Genomic DNA, 20,573 nt, shown 5'->3' on the forward strand with positions numbered 1-20,573 from the left:
AGTTTAAGTATATAACATGATTGACACGACCATAATAATCACCATGAAACGGCCTTGGATGTTCCATAAATGAAAGCCAGCATAATTAATTATTTTACATTAACCTGTTTAACTGCGTTGATATGGCTTAATTGATCATAGTCCAGACTCGTTATAGTGCGAACATCATGTGGCTGCACCAGGGGAATTTTTTTTAGGGTCTTCTGTTTCCACAGATTTATTGATGAATTAATTTCCCATCATGAAACTGTATCCCCATTCACCAATCAAATACCTGTCACGCCCTGATCTGTTTCACCTGTCTTTGTGATTGTCGCCACCCACCTCCAGGTGTCACCCGTTTTCCCCATTAGTCCCTGGGTATTTATTCCGGTGTTCCCTGCTTGTCTGCTGCCAGTTTGTCTTGTCAAGTCAACCAGTGTGTTTTTCCATGCTCCTGCTGTTTCTTAGCTCTCTTTTGCTAGTCCCCCTGGTTTTGACCCTTGCCTGCCTTGCCTCGGATCCCACCTGCCTGACCACACTGCCTGCCCTGAACTCGAACTCTGCCTGCCACTCTGTACCTCCTGGACTCTGACCTTGTTTCTGATCTTTTGGCTGTCCCGTGGATTATAATAAATATCAGAGACTTGGAAAAAGAAAGACAAATACAGCTTTTTGGCGACCCTCATAAAATCTGACATAGCACCAGTACCCCAAAGTATTAAGTGAAAACAAGCATAGAAAACAGTATTGGCATTAATAAAAATACAAAAAATAAACTTAAGGCTACTATTATATAAGTATTTCGGTGACACTGGTTGATTAACAATATTGGGTTGCTAACGGGTTTGTTTTCTGCACTTCTCCAATAACTTTCAAAAGATTTTTACAAAGTTTGCGCCCCAAAAATGTATTTTCATATGAAGTCGCACAAAAATGTGTATTTTCCTACGAATGAAGTCAAAACATTTTTTTTGTATTTTCACATGAATTAAGCCACAAAATACATTTTGTACATATTTGCATGAATTGAGTGTGAGATTGTGTTGCAACATTCACCACCATGTAAGATGGCGCCGAAGCAGAAGGCAGACGTTTTACGTGCCCCCAACCAATTGTGTTTTTTTGTTTATCTGCGTTGTTTAACTTATTTTTTAACCATTTCTATACATAATGTTGCCACTACCGTCTCTTATGACTGAAAATGACTTCGACATCAGGACTGCGATTACTCACCAATGACTAGCAGAATCTTTTTTCTAGTTTCATGACTCTGAAGAGCCCGAGGCAGAGAATATAAGGCTCCCTCGGGAACAGGTCCCGACCCCAGCGATCTGCGTGAAGAGAAGGTGGAGAAAGATACAGCTGGCTGGTTATACGATGTACCGGCAGGGTAGAACATCGGCATCTGGTAAGACAAGGGGCGGCGGTGTATGTATTTTTGTAAACAACAGCTAGTGCACGATATCTAAGGAAGTCTCGAGCTGTTGCTCGCCTGAGATAGTGTTTTTCATAATAAGCCGCAGACCACATTACCCACCGAGAGAGTTTTCATCTATATTCTTTGTAGCTGTTTACATACCACCACAGTCAGAGGCTGGCACTAAGATAGCATTGAATGAGCTGTATTCTGCCATAAGCAAACAAGAAAACAACTAGGCACTCCTAGTAGCCGGGGACTTTAATGCAGGGAAACTTAAATCTGTTTTACCAAATTTCTATCAGCATGTTAAATGTGCAACCAGAGGGAAAAGAACTCTAGACCACCTACACTCCACACATAGAGATGCATACAAAGCTCTACCTCACCCTCCATTTGGCAAATCTGACCCTAATTCCATCCTTTTGATTCCTGTCATCATGATTCTAAAAAAAATTCTTAGTTTCCAGTTGTCTTGAAAGCACCACAAATCCAGAGAATGCCAGAGTTTGATGACCAAATTTGAAAACAAAATTTCCCCTCGAAGGACCACCTTAGAATCATGATGACATCAGTGATCTTCAGGTCGGAGCTCATGGAAGAGGCCAAAGTTCCCTACTTACAATTGAATTTTAAAAATGTTGTTATATTTTTTTATTTATCCTTTATTTATCTAGGCAAGTCAGTTAAGAACAAATTCTTATATACAATGACAGCCTAGGAACAGTGGGTTAACTGCCATGTTCAGGGGCAGAATGATAGATTTTTACCTTGTCACCTCTGGGATTCAATCCAACGCTCTAACCACTAGGCTATCTACCGCCCCAAAATGGAAGACTGTCAAAAATGTATTATCCCAGTCGGAGCTTGTTATTTTCCGAGTTCCCAGTTGTCTTGAACTCACTGAAGTCTGATAATTCCCAGTTCCCGAGTTTCCAGTTGTTTTGAGCGCGGCAGAAGTCATGCTGATTGACAGCATGCTGGATTGACAGCATGACCAATGTTCAATGTTTATTGTTTTAAGCTTGGAAAAGAGACCCTTAAACCAAGACTTGGACCACACACCCACTCCACTGAATAGCAGACTAGTGATTGCTTTGCAATGCTTGCAGTTAGCCACTGATTCCTTCCAAACAACTCATTGTTGAATTTGCGATTTCCAACTTGTTGTTTATGTCCAATGGCTGATGAGCACCGACACGTTTTATCTATAATTTCTCTTCATATAACAAGGATTGAAAAGGATTTGACAGTAGATTGTCGACTTGATTCATGATGATAACTGCAAGCTTGCTAGCTAAGATTTCAAAAGTATGATGTTGACATGATTAGTCCAATCAAAGCTAATGTAGATAGAACGTGATTTGACTTTATTTTATCTGTGGACAATGCCCTTGAGCCTTCTTGGATGGGCACTTCGATTGTAGCTCAATGGCAGCACCCAAGTGGCTTGAATTTTTTATCTCTCCATGTATGTTTTGCGGTGATGTAGCGTCCCCATGAGTGAATGAACATTGAGCCAATCACAGTGCAACTAGAGAACATTAACAACCCCTATGTTCTGTATTTTCCGCTGGCTGCCCCAAGGTCCTGGAGTGGCCTAGCCAGTCTCCAGATCTCAACCCCATAGAAAATCTTTGGAGGGAGTTGAAAGTCGGTGTTGCCCAGCAACAGCCCCAAAACATCACTGCTCTAGAGGAGATCTGCATGGAGGAATGGGCCAAAATACCAGCAACAGTGTGTGAAAAGCTTGTGAAGACTTACAGAAATCTTTTAATCTCTGTCATTGCCAACAAAGGGTATTTAACAAAGTATTGAGATAAACTTTTGTTATTGACAAAATACTTATTTTCCACCATAATTTGCAAATAAATTCATTAAAAATCCTACAATGTGATTTTCTGGATTTTTTTTTCTAATTTTGTCTGTCATAGTTGAAGTGTACCTATGATGAAAATTACAGGCCTCTCATCTTTTTAAGTGGGAGAACTTGCACAATTGGTGGCTGACTAAATACTTTTTTGCCCCACTGTAGATGGATAGTGAAAGGAGATAATATGCTAGGCTACCAACCAAGTCATATCAGACAAGCAGGTCCAGGCAGCGATTGGTTGAAGAGCATGCATTTAGTTTTATTTGCATTTAAGAGCAGTTATAGGCCACGGAAGGAGAGTTGTATGGCATCGAAGCTTGTCTGGAGGTTAGTTAACACAGTGTCCAAAGAAGGGCCAGAGGTATACAGAATGGTGTTGTCTGCGTAGAGGTGGATCAGAGAATCACCAGCAGCAAGAGCGACATCATTGAAGTATACAGAGAAGAGAGTCTGCCTGAGAATTGAACCCTGTGGCACCCCCATAGAGACTGCCAGAGGTCCAGACAACAGGCCCCCCTGATTTGACACACTGAACTCTATCAGAGAAGTAGTTGGTGAACCAGGCGAGGCAATCATTTGAGAAACCAAGGCTGTTGAGTCTGCCGATAAGAATGTGGTGATTGACAGAGTCGAAAGTCTTGGCCAGGTCAATGAATACGGCTGCACAGTAATGTCTCTTATCGATGGGGATTATGATATCGTTTAGGACCTTAAGCGTGCCTGAGGTGCACCCATGACCAGCTCTGAAACCAGATTGCATAGCGGAGAATGTATGGTGGGATTCAAAATGGTTGGTAATCTGTTTGTTAACTTGGCTTTCGAAAACCTTAGAAAGGCAGGGTAGAATGGATATAGGTCTATAGCAGTTTGGGTGTAGAGTGTCTCCCCCTTTGAAGAGGGGGATGACCGTGGCAGCTTTCCAATCTTTGGGAATCTCAGATGACACGAAAGAGAGGTTGAACAGGCTATTAATAGGGGTGGCAACAATTATTGCAAATCATTTTAGAAAGAAAGGGTCCAGATTGTCTAGGCCGGCTGATTTGTAGGGGTCCAGATTTTGCAACTCTTTCAGAAAATCAGCTATCTGGATTTAGGTAAAGGAGAAATGGTGGGGGCTTTGGCGGGTTGCTGTGGAGGGTGCCGGGCAGTTGACCGGGGGTAGGGGTAGCCAGGTGGAAAGCATGGCCAGCCGTAGAGAAATGCTTATTGAAATTCTCAATTATAGTGGATTTATCGGGGGTGACAGTGTTTACTAGCCTCAGTGCAATGGGCAGCTCGGAGGAGGTGCTCTTATTCTCCATGGACTTTACAGTGTCCCATAACTTTTTTGAGTTAGTACTACAGGATGCAAATTTCTGTTTGAAAAAGCTAGCCTTAGCTTTCCTAACTACCTATGTATATTTGTTCCTAACTTCCCTGACAAGTTGCATATCACGGGGGCTATTCGATGCTAATGCAGAACGCCACAGGATGTTTTTGTGCTGGTCAAGGGCAGACAGGTCTGGAGTGATCCAAGGACTATATCTATTCCTAGTTCTAATTTTTTTGAACGGGGCATGCTTATTTAAGATGGTGAGGAAGGTACTTTTAAAGAATAGCCAGGCATCATTTAACCCACTGGCTCCAGGTCATCTATAAGTCTTTGCTAGGTAAAGCTCTGCCTTATCTCAGCTCACTGGTCACCATAGCAACACCCACCCGTAGCACGCGTTCCTGCAGGTATATTTCACTGGTCATCCCAAAAGCCAACACCTGCTTTGGCCGCCTTTCCTTCCAGTTCTCTGCTGCCAATGACAGGAACGAATTGCAAAAATCACTGAGGTTGGAGACTTATATCTCCCTCTCTAGCTTTAAGCATCAAAGCAGCTTAACGATCGCTGCAGCTATGCACAGCCCATCTGTAAATAGCCCATCCAACCAACTACCTACCTACCTACCTCATCCCATTTTTGTTTTTGTTTTTCTGCTCTTTTGCACACCAGTATTTCTACTTGCACATCCTCATCTGCACATCTATCACTCCAGTGTAAATTGCTAAATTGTAATTACTTTGCCACTATGGCCTATTTATGGCCTCACCTCCTTACTTCATTTGCACACACTATATACAGATATTTATATTGTGTTATTGATTGTACGTTTGTTTGTCCCATGTGTAACTCTGTGTTGTTGTTTTTGTTGCACTGCTTTGCTTTATCTTGGCCAGGTCGCAGTTGTAAATGAGAACTTGTTCTCAACTGACCTACCTTGTTAAATAAAGGTGAAATAAAGAAATGTTAATAAAAAAACATTATCGCATATTGAGCAACAACTGGCCCGATTTCGGGACACCGATCCAGTAGTAATGATGGGCTGTAATTTCTCTTTGCTTATTTGAGCTGTTCTCTCCATAATATGGAATTGGTATTTTAGTGTGCCACTATAGGTTTATAATGGGCTGCAAAATAGCGGTATTGTTGCTAATTTGGAGAGTAGTTTGACATGGGACACCTGTTGGTAAAGCACCACGGTTAAGGTCGTTAATAATTGTCATTATGCACCGTTTTTTTACAAGTTCGCCTAGGATACACAGTAGAACGTTGTATGGCGAATTCGGGGGGAAGACTGAAAGGGACTCAACCCCAGTTCTTTTCGCATTCAGTGACAGTGCCCAAAACGATTTTTGTTTGTGCTCTTAACCCACCATTAGAAGAGTGTGTTAGAAGGTTAGAAGAGTGTATGCCTTTAGTCTGACATTAACAGGGGTAAACTTGGTGTATGCGTGCGTGTACATGCGAGTTATTGGATCATTAGATTGTTAAACGTGAGTGGACAGTGATGACTGTTTGAACGAGTGTATTAGATAATTAGATTGATGGTCATTCGTTTTATATTCCCCTACATTCAGCCTGGTCTCATAGACTAGACGTAACATAGTACATGTATAATCAGAAATACTGAAATTAGTATAATATACAGTATTATGCTTTGTGTGGTAACATAAGACAGACGGTTGTTTAATCCAAAACAAAAGTAGGGTGGTTGGTCAGGCGTAGCAAAAGTTTGTTTGCTAACTAGCAACTTTTCAACTACTTACTACTTTTTTTTAGATACATTGCAACTACTTACCATGTTAGCTGACCCTTCCCATAACCCCAACTTGAACTCTTTTAGCTAACCCTTCCCCTAACCTTAACCCTTTTCGCTAACACTTCCCCTAACCCCAGCCTTAACCTTTTAAACAAACTCCTAAACTTAAACTTAACCCTAACCCCTAGTTTAGCTAACGTTAGCCACCTAGCTAGAATATCATATCATGCGTTTTGCAAATTTGTAACATATAATACGAATTGTAATTTGTAACATATCATATGAAATGGGTGATGGACATCCACAAATGAATACATCCCATACAACACGTAACATATCACACTAAATGAAGTTTCTCAGATTTACGTACAGAATAATAAGAAATGCTCTGGGACTAGGTTGCGACCAAACAAACTCCTTTCGTATTTGCCTTAAGTAACCTTCTGTCTTATGTAACCATACCAAACGTAACATATTATATACATTTGATTGTCCCGGATTTACTATGTTACGTCTAGTCTGAAACAAGGCTGTTCGCGTTTTCCTTAAATAATCTTTTGTCTCATGTAACCATACCAAATGTAATTTACAGTATACGAAATTGATTGTTCCGGATTTAAATGTACTATGTTACGTCTATTCTATGAGACCAAGCTGCAACCGCAGGAGGCAAACAGGAACCAACCCACATTCTGCTGCTCACTGAATAATTGTGTTCAAGCCTACGTCGTCGTCACTCACTTCGAAGCCAAGGAATGTTGCTCTGGTCGCTGCATTGGGACAGAGGTGTTTTCAGTTTCCCGTTAACTCCAGAACGCGGACCGCTTTGCCTACAGTAACTGAGCGAGTTTGACATATTGGATATCTTTTTTTCGATAAACGAGAGCTGTACCGACGGCGGGCACTTTATTGAAGTCCTGTTGCTCTTCTCTTTATCATTTAGATTGCACTTTGACATCGACCTCTCACCTACACGTTTGGGATCACGTTGAGGAATTGAAACGTAAGATTTTTGAAAACTTTCCCTTGCATTACAAGAATAGAATAGAATGCTCGACACAATGTTTGTTTGCTTCGAAATTAAGCGCCTATGGTGCTGAGATGAAAGGAAATAGGAAATATCTATGAACACACGGACATCTATGCCTGAGAGGTAATTATTTTTATATTTAGCAACTTTTGATATGGGAACAAAAACTGCGGACTTGTCAGGCCATTACATTCTAAAAATAGCCTTGATTGCCTTGGGTTATTATTAGTAGGCTAAGGTTTAGCAGGTCTGAATTTTAAAGCTCATATGCAGTATTGTAATTATGTAGGAAGCTATTATAATTATTACCTATGTAAATAATTACATGTATGTATTGTTAAAATGAATCACCCGTTGAAATTAAGGGCACATTAACAAAGTCAAGAGATGCCACTTGCATTATTTAATAGTACTGTAATAAGTCTTAGCCCAAATGATAAAGATGTTTTGCAATTGTGAGGTCCATAGTTTATGATCCTTCATGTATCCAGTGACAGTGTAGTTGTTTTTCCTGCCTGTACCTCAAATCCAACTCTCTCTCCCCCTCACTCTGTCTCTCTCTCTATGTCTCTCTCTCTCTCTTTCTCTCACCAGGGGTCATCGTACAGAGAAGAGGCTGGACGAAGAACACTGCTGGTGCTAGCCTGGGAATTATTCATCAACAGAGCTGCTGATAAAAAGCAAACAACTTCTGTGGGATAAAAACAATTTTTTTTTATCATCGTTGGGGTCATCGTTGTTGCTGGTCACTGAGATACTGAGATATGGGTTCTAGCCTGACATGTGCGGGCGTGGTGTGGGCTCTGCTCTCCTTCCTGTGTGCGGCGGCCTCCTGTGTGGGTTTCTTTATGCCATACTGGCTCCTAGGGTCCCAGATGGGTAAACCGGTCTCTTTCGGGACCTTCCGGCGGTGCTCGTACCCGGTGCGTGATGAGGTTCACCGGGCCACGGTGATGCTGGAGCAGTGTGGGCGTTACGCCTCGTTTCAGGGTATCCCCAGTTTGGAGTGGAGGATCTGTACGGTGGTGACAGGGGTGGGCTGTGGCCTGCTGCTCCTGGTGTCCCTCACGGCCCTGATGGGATGCTGTGTGTCTGACCTCATCTCCAGGACCATTGGACGGGTGGCCGGGGGCATCCAGTTTGTAGGGGGTAAGTTAAAATCATTAAGCGCTGTTAAGATTGGATGGGTGGAAGGATGGATGGGTGGAAAAAAGGATGGATACAATAATGAGTAGACTGACTCCTCCACCAATGGGTGTAGAATGTTATCGTTGAATGATTTAATAGAACGAAGCTGGGCTGAACGACGACTCCACAGTGTTATTTTTGGTTTCTCTGTTTGTCTTATTTTTCGGACCTTGGGGGTCTGAGGAGAGAGACATGAGGTGGTGATGGCGTGGGCTTCCTGATCCAGATGCAACACACTCAACATGTGGTGTGTGTCCTCTAAGAAAAATGCCTCTATAAGAGGAAAGGCCTCTGTAGTAAATCAGAGCATACTGCTTCTCTTCCCCCTCATGCACTCATCCCCCTCTCCTCCATCTCTATAAAGACTTTGATCACTCTTTTCATGGGGTTGATTTAGTGTGACCTTTTCATGCTTGCATATCAGGGCCTCGGAGTCCTCGCTCTGTCTCTCTCAAATTCTGTATGCTTTAATGGCATGAATGACGAGGTCAATGTTGCCAAAGCGATACACATAAAAAGTATGAAAACAACCGGGACAACAATGAGAATATTAGCTATAATACTAAATATACACGCATCTTCCAAAAATAATGGAAACCCCTACATGAAGTGTCTTAATAGGGTGTTGGGCCAGAACAGCAATGTGCCCTTGGAATAGATTTTACAAGTGTCTGGAACTCAATTGGAGGTATTGTTAGCAATTTATGTTATTCTTTAATAACACAGACCACAAGGCAAATCTGGGGGAGGATAGGTTTATAATAGGTTTATTCAAAAAGGACAAATCATGTTAGGAAGCAGATGGTCATGCTCCCCTGTCCTCAGTGATTCTCTCCAGTGATTCTCCCCAGAACAAAGGGACAGCATGTAGTTTTATAACCCAGCCCTAGCCTGTGGTTGACCAATTAGAATTCCTTGTAATAAAACTAGCCAATGGCCGAATAACAAAGTATCCTATTTCAGAAGACATATCCATCCCATGTCTCTGACCCATTGCTCATTAATCCCCTATTACAGAAAAAAACACAATTTCCATTGATCGTTATTACTCTTTTGACCTCTCGTCCTTTTGACCTCTCGTCCTTTTGACCTCTAGTCCTCTCTCTGCGTTGTGTATTTATCTTCAACATATTCTTACAGTATGTTACATCATTCTTCCACCAGAAATTCCATCATTTGGTGTTTTTTTTTTATGGTGGTGGAAAACGCTGTCCAGAATCTCCCATAAGTGTTCAATTGGGCTGAGACAGAGAGGAAGAGGCCAAGTGAGAGGTTTTACTCCACCCTAAATTTGTCCACAAAAATAAGCCTATGAAGTGAGGAATTTTTGTATGGAGGTCAATGAGAAAGTATTGAATTTGGACAACAAAAAATGTAATTGCCAATTTGCTACGTAAAGCTTATTTGATCGAATATACATTTTGTAATGGTTATGTTTATAAAAGCATTGATATATTGATATATATTGATATATATATTACTGGATGGTGTTTCGGCGACGTTAAATACAATTTATCTGGGAGTTATGCCTTCTGTCATAGAGATAGAGGAATCATCATGGATATAACCAGTGGCGATTTTAGCATGTTGGTGGGACAAAAAATAATTTTGTGGGATGCATGCCAGCAAAGCCACTAGACAACACATTCATTGCACTATAATGGTGACAAGCGGTTCCCATAAACTGTTAGGGCCTACATAAAGCTGTCCCAACACCAGAGTCCCAACAACAGTCCCAACGGCAGTTACCACTGCTAGACCTGGCTATCAGCGGAGCCTTGTCTGGCAGCAAAATAGTTCATTCAGCCTCATTTACTGCCTTTAAAAAAACATAGCTTATATGGCTGACTTGCTTACACAAATGTGGTTTCTACTGACAATCGAGGTGTACAAAATATGGCATAAGGGGACGACAAGTGGATAAGAGACATTGAGCGAGCTAAAATGGACGTAGTCAATATAACTTTGTTCAGCACTTTTGAAATGTACACCAACAGAATTCAGAACATGGGCTGTTCTTAGTATTCTCCCTGTACACCAAGTCAGAACCGTGCTCACTTGAACAGCAAGGTGGTGCGGTGGTCCTTCGTGGGCAAACTTTGTCATCAAAGGGGGGGTAGAATCATGATGATGCCAGTTATCTTCAGGTCGTAGACCTAGAAAGGGGCCCGAGTTCCGAATTTACAATTCGCAGTTGAATTAAAGTTTTCCCAAGTGCCCAGTTGTCTTGAACTCACTGAAGTCAGATTTTGAAGTTCCGAGTGAATTTGTTATTTTGGGAGCGGCACAAATCATGCTTCATTGACAGCTCAATGTTTATAATTTTAAACTAGGAAAAGAGACCCTTTAATCTTAGACTTGTGACCACACTACCAATCCACTGAATAGCAGGCTAGTGATTGCTTTGCAAGACACTGATTCCTTCCAAACCACTCATTGTTGAATTTGCGATTTCCAACTTGTTGTTTATGTCCAATGGCCGATGAGCACCGATACTTTTTATTTATAATTTCTTCATTATTTCTCAGTTGAATTAAAGTTTTCCCAAGTGCCCAGTTGTCTTGATTCATGATGATATCTTCTTGCTAAGATATTGAAGTATGATATTGACATGATCAGTCCAATCAAAGCCACTAGCTATAATGTGATTTGACTTAATTTTATCTGTGGCCAATGACATTGTTCCTTCTTGGATGGGAACTTCTAATGTAGATCTACCCTTAGACTTGAGTGACAGAACAGTGAGCCAATCACGCCGCAGCGCTCTGTATTTTCTGCTGGCTTGCATCACCACCACCACAGAAAGCATTGAGATAGGCTGCCTTACTCAAGAAAACAAAAAAGAGACCATGTTTGTACGTGGCTTTATTAACTCAATGATATATAGATATTTTTCTACATTGTTTGCAAACTGATATGTGACACATATTAATGCCAAAATAACATGCAATACTGGGAAAGCCCCCCCAAAGAAATGTGGGCCACCTGCCCTGAATGACGGGTCACCACTGGATATAACCCGTTTTACCACACATAGTGCCATTGAGGGCTTCCACCATTTCTTAAAGTTGTCAACTGGGTGGGGATTCCTATGAGTTGGTAGCAATCAGCCAATGAAGAAGAAAATGGACTAGGCCTCAATGGTGCTGCCCATGCTGTCACAGACACTATTGTGGCACAGATACAAACATGGCCTGTTGTTCACTCACATATCTGTCCTTTCATTGGCTAGAATGGTCCCACCTGATCTCTCCTGCCTGCCTTCTATCTTTGAGGACATCTATTTCCATTGTTAGAGCTGTCTTGTCAATATAATAGACAATCTTTGGTTGAGATCTGGTGACTGAGATGGCCATGGCATATGGTTTACATAGTTGTCATGCTCATCAAACAATTTGTGACAACTTGTGCCCTGTGGATGGGACATTGTCATCCCATGGAGGCATAGCTATGGTGTTCAAAAGTACTGTAATTTCTAAACAGTTTACCCAATATGGATGGAAATGCCCTCAGATTAAAGCTGACAGTTTAACCTCCTAGTCATTGTATCATCTCAAATCCAAAGTGCTGGAGTACAGAACCAAAACAACAACAAATGTGTTACTGTCTAAATATTTTTGGACCTCACCGAGTATGGTTACATGTACACAATAATACAGTTATTGTGGATAGTGAGATTAGTGTAATAGTTTGTTTAAAACGTTTACATGCTTTGCAAGAACAACAATTTCCCAAATAATCCAATTTACATGGACACATCTGAAATCAGGCTACCTGATGGGACTGAAATAAATGCGGAAAATCACCAATCAAAATAAACGTTCTACCAAAGCAACCATGTTATTTTTGCAAAGCCTATTTGATTCTGAGTTCGGACATATGAAGTTTGTTTGTGTGAACCATTTCTAAGATGTTTTTCTGAACTCACTTCACTCGTGCAAAAGAGGGAGGCTTTCCCCACTGGTGCAGGTACATGTACAGATCAAATAAACTTCTTGAACTCTGATTAAGCTGTTTACATGTCCTAATAATTTGTAAATTTGCTCAGAAAACCAGGTGTTTTAATTGGCGTATGCTAACCTAGATTTTTACCTTACACCAATCAAGATAGTAAACGCTTTACTCGGCTTACTGCCACAATCAGTTTAATACTGAATTATTAGTGTGCATGTAAACATACTGTATCTCTCCCCTCTCTCAGGAGGCCACTGGCCATTTCATGCACGATAAATATCTCCCGACATTTTGCTCTCTGAGAACACAGCGTCCGCCTCATTATTTATTAATGAAAGAGGAGGGAGACTGTTTATCCTACTCAATTCTCCTCTAAATTCTGTTCTATGGTCCATGCAGTGGTTCTTACATGCTCCGAAATACACTTCCATTAGGTAATGGCTATAATGCCAGCAGTGGGGATTCTTAGAGATCCTCACTTATGAAATTATACAATACTTTATCTCAATTTTCATGGAAATTGTATTGCAATTTTCAAGGAAATTCACTTGTTAAGTAACTAACGATTTTCTGTTTATTCAGTTCATATCAACAAAGTACTGAGTAATGGGTCTTAATACTTATGTAAATGTAATTTTTCTGTTTAATTTTCAATAAATGTGCAAACATTTCTTCATCTGTTTTTGGGGGATTGTATGGGAAAAAAACAATTGAATCAATTTTAGAATAAGGTTGTAACGTAACAAGCGATGAGCGGAGCGATCCCGTTATGACTGGAGCATGGAGCGAGATTCCCAAAGGCTGGAGCATAGGCCTTCTCGTCCGCTTCAATTTCGCTTCTGGCCTGCTCTCCAGGCACCATCTCACGAGTCTGAAGCCACAGACTGGCCAAAACTTTCTAAATATGAATTTAGAAAAATAATTTCAAAAGCACTGTCATTTAAAAAAAAATGTATTTCAAGTAAATCACAGCCTATATGTGAAATGTATAGACTATAATGATTTGATACAACAAAATGTTTAAATGCTGAGCGCTTTGTCCCTACCAGCCTATTGTGTTGCACTCGCAAATGCTTCACAATGTATTTCTATGTAGGGTACAGCCTTGAAATAATATAGCCTAAATAATGAATTTGTTCCTTCTTGGGAAGTAAAGTGGAAAGCGGCATTGTTGTCATCAACATATTGTTGCATCTGCTGCATTCATGCAAACTAAAGAGTGAACGGTCGGCAAATGATCTCGTGGTCAAGCAACAACAACTGCGCTCATTGAGCAACAGGGGCCGGGGCTTGGTGAGAGAAAGAGAGAGCCGATGCAAGTAGCACAGTAAATTATAAAAACAGAGTGGTGTATCACTTTAAAACCTCTACAGGATCAGTGGGTCCCCCACGGGACAGTTGCGCTAACATAGGCTAATGCAATTAGCATGAGATTGTAAGTAACAAGAACCTTTCCCAGGACATAGACATCTGATATCTGCAGAAAGCTTAAATTCTGGTTAACCTAACTGCACTGTTCAGTTTACAGTAGCTATTACAGTGAAATAATACCATGCTATTGTTTGAGGAGAGTGCACAGTTATGAACTTAAATGGGGCTGGAATAATACATTATGGCCTTTCTCTCTGCCTTTCAAAGATGGTACGAAAAAACTAAAAAAACGCATGTTTTTTTTTCTTTGTATTATCTTTTACCAGATCTAATGTGTTATATTATCCTACATTCATTTCACATTTCCACAAACTTCAGTGTTTCCTTTCAAATGGTATCAAGAATATGCATGTCCTTGCTTCAGGCCCTGAGCAGTTAGATTTGGGTATGTCATTTAGGCGAAAATTGAATAAAAGGGGCAGATCCTTAACATTGAAATAAAGTAAATACCTAAACTGGTCCGTGCATCAATACTGGTATATAGTAAAATAAGAAATACCGTCCATCCCTATTCTACTCTAGCTGTATGATGCTAGCAATCTGTATCCGACAGACATGTGATTGGTTCTTCGAGCTTCTGAGATTCCAGTGAATCCCACGCAAGATATCAAAACTAAATTATTGAAAGATAACCTAAAATACTATAAAGAACTGTGAAAATATTGTGATATGATATTTTGGCCATATCACCCAGCCCTAGCACAGCTCAGCACAACACACTGAGCACTACTGAGGTTAGGGCTATATGTTCTGTTCTGTTTTGCATGCTTTAAATCCCAGTATGAAGGATGGAGCCTTGCATAGGTACTATTTCACTGTTTCAGACGATTTACGAGTTATCCAGAAACCAAAAGCTAAACCAAAGCTGTGAAATTGATCCTATTCGCTTGAGAGGCTATATCATATATTATTGTATGGTAAAGCACAAAATGTGTGCTCTTGGAAGTATTTCACCTCTTGGATGTGTGAGAGAAGGAACAAAAAAATCATATTATTCTGTCTGTTTATTTTCATGCTTTTCAGTCTGTCTGTTTGGTCTCTGTCACTCTGTCTATCAGTTCTTCTATCAATCTACTACAGCATACATATCCACATATCCACAGGTGCCAGGTGGTACTTGTCTGCTCAGCTCCCACCCAATCCCTCGTTTCTCTTTCCTTCTCCCTGGTCTCCAAACTCTGGTCTTTTTAAGTATAACACTGTTCTCTTTGCAATCAATCTCCCATTAATTTCCCACAAAGGGCCCCATACCTCCAGTCTCCCTAATGTATGGCCCGGCAGTCCATCAAGAGGGAGAGATAGGTAGTGGAGGGGAGGAAAGAGACAGAAGGACAGAGAGAGGGAATGAGCGAGGGAGGTATAGAGCGCACGAAGGAATAGCAGTAGAGTAAATCAGTGACCTGAAGACAGCATGGACTGGATTGGCTGGTTCCTCAAATAGAGACTGAACATGCTGCTGTGGAAATTATACCCTTCTCAACTGGAGACTCACTCATGTAAATGTGTCAATTATCCTCCAAGAGAGGTCATCCTGTCAAAACAAGGGTAGATTTGAAGGAAAACACATTCATCAATTGCTAAAACAACAAGCGAGTTTCTTTCCCAGAAACCAGATCTGTGGCTTGTTTTGGTGAATCCAAACTGATCAGGCAAATGCCATATACACTGCTCAAAAAAATAAAGGGAACACTTAAACAACACAATGTAACTCTAAGTCAATCACACTTCTGTGAAATCAAACTGTCCACTTAGGAAGCAACACTGATTGACAATACATTTCTCATGCTGTTGTGCAAATGGAATAGACAACAGGTGGAAATTATAGGCAATTAGCAAGACACCCCGAATAAAGGAGTGGTTCTGCAGGTGGTGACCACAGACCACTTCTCATTTCCTATGCTTCCTGGCTCATTCTAGTGGTAGCATAAGACGGAGTCTACAACCCACACAAGTGGCTCAGGTAGTGCAGCTCATCCAGGATGGCACATCAATGCGAGCTGTGGCAAGAAGGTTTGCTGTGTCTGTCAGCGTAGTGTCCAGAGCATGGAGGCGCAACCAGGAGACAGGCCAGTGCATCAGGAGACGTGGAGGAGGCCGTAGGAGGGCAACAACCCAGCAGCAGGACCGCTACCTCCGCCTTTGTGCAAGGAGGAGCAGGAGGAGCACTGCCAGAGCCCTGCAAAATGACCTCCAGCAGGCCACAAATGTGCATGTGTCTGCTCAAACGGTCAGAAACAGACTCCATGAGGGTGGTATGGGTGGTACAGAGTCTGGAGATGCCGTGGAGAACGTTCTGCTGCCTGCAACATCCTCCAGCATGACCGGTTTGGCGGTGGGTCAGTCATGGTGTGGGGTGGCATTTCTTTGGGGGGCCAGAGGTAGCCTGACTGCCATTAGGTACCGAGATGAGATCCTCAGACCCCTTGTGAGACCATATGCTGGTGCGGTTGGCCCTGGGTTCCTCCTAATGCAAGACAATGCTAGACCTCATGTGGCTGGAGTGTGTCAGCAGTTCCTGCAAGAGGAAGGCATTGATGCTATGGACTGGCCCTCCCGTTCCCCAGACCTGAATCCAATTGAGCACATCTGGGACATCATGTCTCGCTCCATCCACCAACGCCACGTTGCACCACACTGTCCAGGAGTTGGCGGATGCTTTAGTCCAAGTCTGGGAGGAGATCCCTCAGGAGACCATCCCCCACCTCATCAGGAGCATGCCCAGGCGTTGTAGGGAGGTCATACAGGCACGTGGAGGCCACATACACTACTGAGCCTCATTTTGACTTGTTTTAAGGACATTGGATCAGCCTGTAGTGTGGTTTTCCACTTTAATTTTGAGTGTGACTCCAAATCCAGACCTCCATGGGTTGATAAATTTGATTTCCATTGATAATTTTTGTGTGATTTTGTTGTCCGCACATTCAACTATGTAAAGAAAAAATATTTAATAAGAATATTTCATTCATTCAGATCTAGGATGTGTTATTTTAGTGTTCCCTTTATTTTTTTGAGCAGTGTATATACACACACACACTACCGTTCAAAAGTTTGGGGTCACTTAGAAATGTCCTTGTTTTGAAAGAAAAGCAAAAAAAATGACATTAAAATAACATCAAATTGATCAGAAATACGGTGTAGACATTAATGTTGTAAATAACTATTGTACCTGGAAACGTCAGATTTTTTAAATGGAATATCTACATAGGCATACAGAGGCCCGCACCAGTCTCAACGTCAACAGTGAAGAGGCGACTCCGGGATGCTGGCCTTCTAGGCAGAGTTGCAAAGAAAAAGCCATATCTCAGACCTGCCAATGAAAATAAAAAATTAAGATGGGCAAAATAACACAGATACTGGTCAGTGGAACTCTGCCAAGAAGGCCAGCATCCCGGAGTCGCCTCTTCACTGTTGACGTTGAGACTTGTGTTTTGCGGGTATAATTTAATGAGGCTGCCAGTTGAGGACTTGTGAGGCGTCTGTTTCTAGACACTCTATTGTAGTTATCCTCTTGCTCAGTTGTGCACTGGGGCCTCCCACTCCTCTTTCTATTCTGGTTAGAGCCAGTTTGCTCTGTTCTGTGAAGGGAGCAGTACACAGCATTTTACCAGATCTTCAGTTTCTTGGCAATTTCTCACATGGAATAGCCTTCATTTCTCAGAACAAGATTAGACTGACGAGTTTCAGAAGAAAGTTCTTTGTTTCAGGCCATTTTGAGCCTGTAATCGAACCCGCATATGCTGACGCTCCAGATACTCAACTAGTCTAAAGAAGGACAGTTTTATTTCTTTTTTAATCAGAACAACAGTTTTCAGCTGTGCTAACATAATTGCAAAAGTGTTTTCTAATGATCAATTAGCCTTTTAAAATAAACTTGGATTAGCTAACTCAATGTGCCATTATAACACAGGAGTGATGTTTGCTGACAATGGGCCTCTGTACGTCTATGTAGATGTTCCATAAAAAATCTGCTGTTTTTTCTAGCTACAATAGTCATTTACAATATTAACAATGTCTACACTGTATTTCTGATCAATTTGATGTTATTTTAATTGACAAAAAATGTGCTCTTCTTTCAAAAACAAGGACATGTCTAAGTGACCCCAAACTTTTTGTAACGGTTTTCTATATGAGAAGGAGAGTCGGACCAAAATGCAGCGTGTAGATTCCGATCCATGTTTTAATAAACAAACGTAAAACACGAATCAATACAAACACTACAAAATAAAGAACGTAACGAAAACCTAAACAGCCTATCTGGTGAAAACACATAGACAGGAACAAGGACATCAAGACACTAAGGACAATCACCCACGACAAACTCAAAGAATATGGCTGCCTAAATATGGTTCCCAATCAGAGACAACGATAAACACCTGCCTCTGATTGAGAACCACTTCAGACAGCCATAGACTTAGCTAGAACACCCCACTAGCTACAATCCCCATACATACACACCACATACAAAAACCCATGCCACACCCTGGCCTGACCAAATAAATAAAGATAAACACAAAATACTTTGACCAGGGTGTGACAGAACCCCCCCCCCCTAAGGTGCGGACTCCCGAACGCACCTCAAAACAATAGGGAGGGTCCGGGTGGGCGTCTGTCCATGGTGGCGGCTCCGGCGCGGGACGTGGACCCCACTCAATCAATGTCTTAGTCCCTTCTCCTCGCGTCCTTGGATAGTCCACCCTCGCCGCCGACCATGGCCTAGCAGTCCTCACCCAGAACCCCACTGGACTGAGGAGCAGATCGGGACTGAGGGGCAGCTCGGGACTGAGGGGCAGCTCGGGACTGAGGGGAAGCTCAGGAGTGAGAGGAAGCTCAGGCAGGTTGATGAATCTACCAGATCCTGGCTGGCTGGTGGTTTCGGCAGATCCTGGCTGACTGGCAGATCCTGGCTGACTGGCAGATCTGGCAGATCCTGGTTGACTGGCAGATCTGGAAGAGTCTGGCTGACTGGCAGATCTGGAAGAGTCTGGCTGACTGGCAGATCTGGAAGAGTCTGGGAGATCTAGAAGAGTCTGGCCGACTGGCAGATCTGGAAGAGTCTGGCCGACTGGCAGATCTGGAAGAGTCTGGCCGACTGGCAGATCTGGAAGAGTCTGGCCGACTGGCAGATCTGGAAGAGTCTGGCCGACTGGCAGATCTGGAAGAGTCTGGCCGACTGGCAGATCTGGAAGAGTCTGGCCGACTGGCAGATCTGGAAGAGTCTGGCCGACTGGCAGATCTGGAAGAGTCTGGCCGACTGGCAGATCTGGAAGAGTCTGGTCGACTGACAGCTCTGGCTGCTCCATGCTGACTGGCTGCCCCATGCTGACTGGCAGCTCTGGCTGCTCCATGCTGACTGGCTGCTCCATGCTGACTGGCGGCCCTGGCTGCTCCATGCTGACTGGCGGCCCTGGCTGCTCCATGCTGACTGGCAGCTCTGGCGGCTCCTTGCAGACTGGCAGCTCCGTGCAGACTGGCAGCTCCGTGCAGACTGGCAGCTCCTTGCAGACTGGCAGCTCCTTGCAGACTGGCAGCTCCTTGCAGACTGGCAGTTCCGAACAGGCGGGAGACTCCGGCAGCGCTGTAGAGGCGGAAAGCTCTGACAGCGCTAAACAGGCGGGAGACTCCGACAGCGCTGAAGAGGAGGAAGGCTCTGGCAGCGCTGGACAGGCGAGGCGCACTGTAGACCTGATGCGTGGTGCTGGCACTGGTGGTACTGGGCCGAGGACACGCACAGGAAGCCTGGTGCGGGGAGCTGCTACCGGAGGGCTGGGGTGTGGAGGTGGTACTGGAAAAACCGGACCGTGCAGGCGCACTGGAGCTCTTGAGCACCGAGCCTGCCCAACCTTACCTGGTTGAATGCTCACGGTCGCCCTGCCAGTGCGGCGAGGTGGAATAGCCCGCACTGGGCTATGCATGCGAACCGGAGACACCGAGCGCAAGGCCGGTGCCATGTAAGCCGGCCCAAGGAGACGCACTGGGGACCAGCTGCGTAGAGCCGGCTTCATGGCATTAGGCTCGATGCTCAATCTAGCCCGGCCGACACGCGGAGCTGGAATATACCGCACCGGGCTATGCACCCGCACTGGAGACACCGTGCGCACCACTGCATAACACGGTGCCTGTCCGGTCTCTCTAGCCCCCCGGTAAGCACAGGGAGTTTGCGCAGGTCTCCTACCTGGCGTAGCCATACTCCCTGTTAGCCCCCCCCCAATACATTTTTGGGGCTGCCTCTCAGGCTTCCATCCGCGTCGCCGTCGTTGTGTATATTAAAGGAGCAGTGCAGTCAAAACGTGATATTCATGTGTTTAAAAATATATATACTTCCAATACTGAGGTCGAAATAACACTGAAATTGTGAAAATTATGATACTGCCTTTAGTGTAAGAGCTTTTTGAAAAAAAAAAAAAAAAAAAAGGGACAGATTTCAGCCTGTTCCGGTGGGATGGAGTTTTTGACAGTAATAGCCATATTATTCTTGTTATTAAGTGTTGTTTGTTTAGTTTAAAAAAAAATTGGACACTCTTGGAAACTAGATGGTGCATCAAGAGATTTCATCCTGCAAAATTTCAAGTAAATAAATAAACAGCTAGTTTTCCACTCCTCACTCAGACCATTCCCAGACACTTTCAGCT

At 43.0% G+C, this 20,573-nt stretch overlaps 1 protein-coding gene across 3 annotated transcripts in view; it reads left to right on the forward strand.

The window, feature by feature from the left end:
• The first annotated feature begins 1,036 nt into the window (after window positions 1-1,036).
• LOC110534229 (LHFPL tetraspan subfamily member 6 protein) overlaps window positions 1,037-20,573 on the forward strand; it is a 67,671-nt gene continuing 48,134 nt past the window's right edge. The window contains exons 1-3 of one of the 3 annotated variants that reach the window (XM_090187025.1): window positions 1,037-1,390; window positions 7,285-7,344; window positions 7,966-8,520. In XM_090187025.1, the coding sequence (XP_090043151.1) occupies window positions 8,136-8,520 (385 nt within the window). In that variant the 5' untranslated portion in view covers window positions 1,037-1,390; window positions 7,285-7,344; window positions 7,966-8,135. Of the gene's footprint in view, window positions 1,391-6,986; window positions 7,495-7,965; window positions 8,521-20,573 lie in introns of those variants that run through there. The other 2 variants (XM_036933329.2, XM_021618957.3) reach the window with 2 other exon arrangements.

Source organism: Oncorhynchus mykiss, chromosome 10 (assembly GCF_057628025.1).
Source record: "Oncorhynchus mykiss isolate SJ-2025 chromosome 10, ASM5762802v1, whole genome shotgun sequence".
Lineage (NCBI taxonomy): Eukaryota > Metazoa > Chordata > Actinopteri > Salmoniformes > Salmonidae > Oncorhynchus > Oncorhynchus mykiss.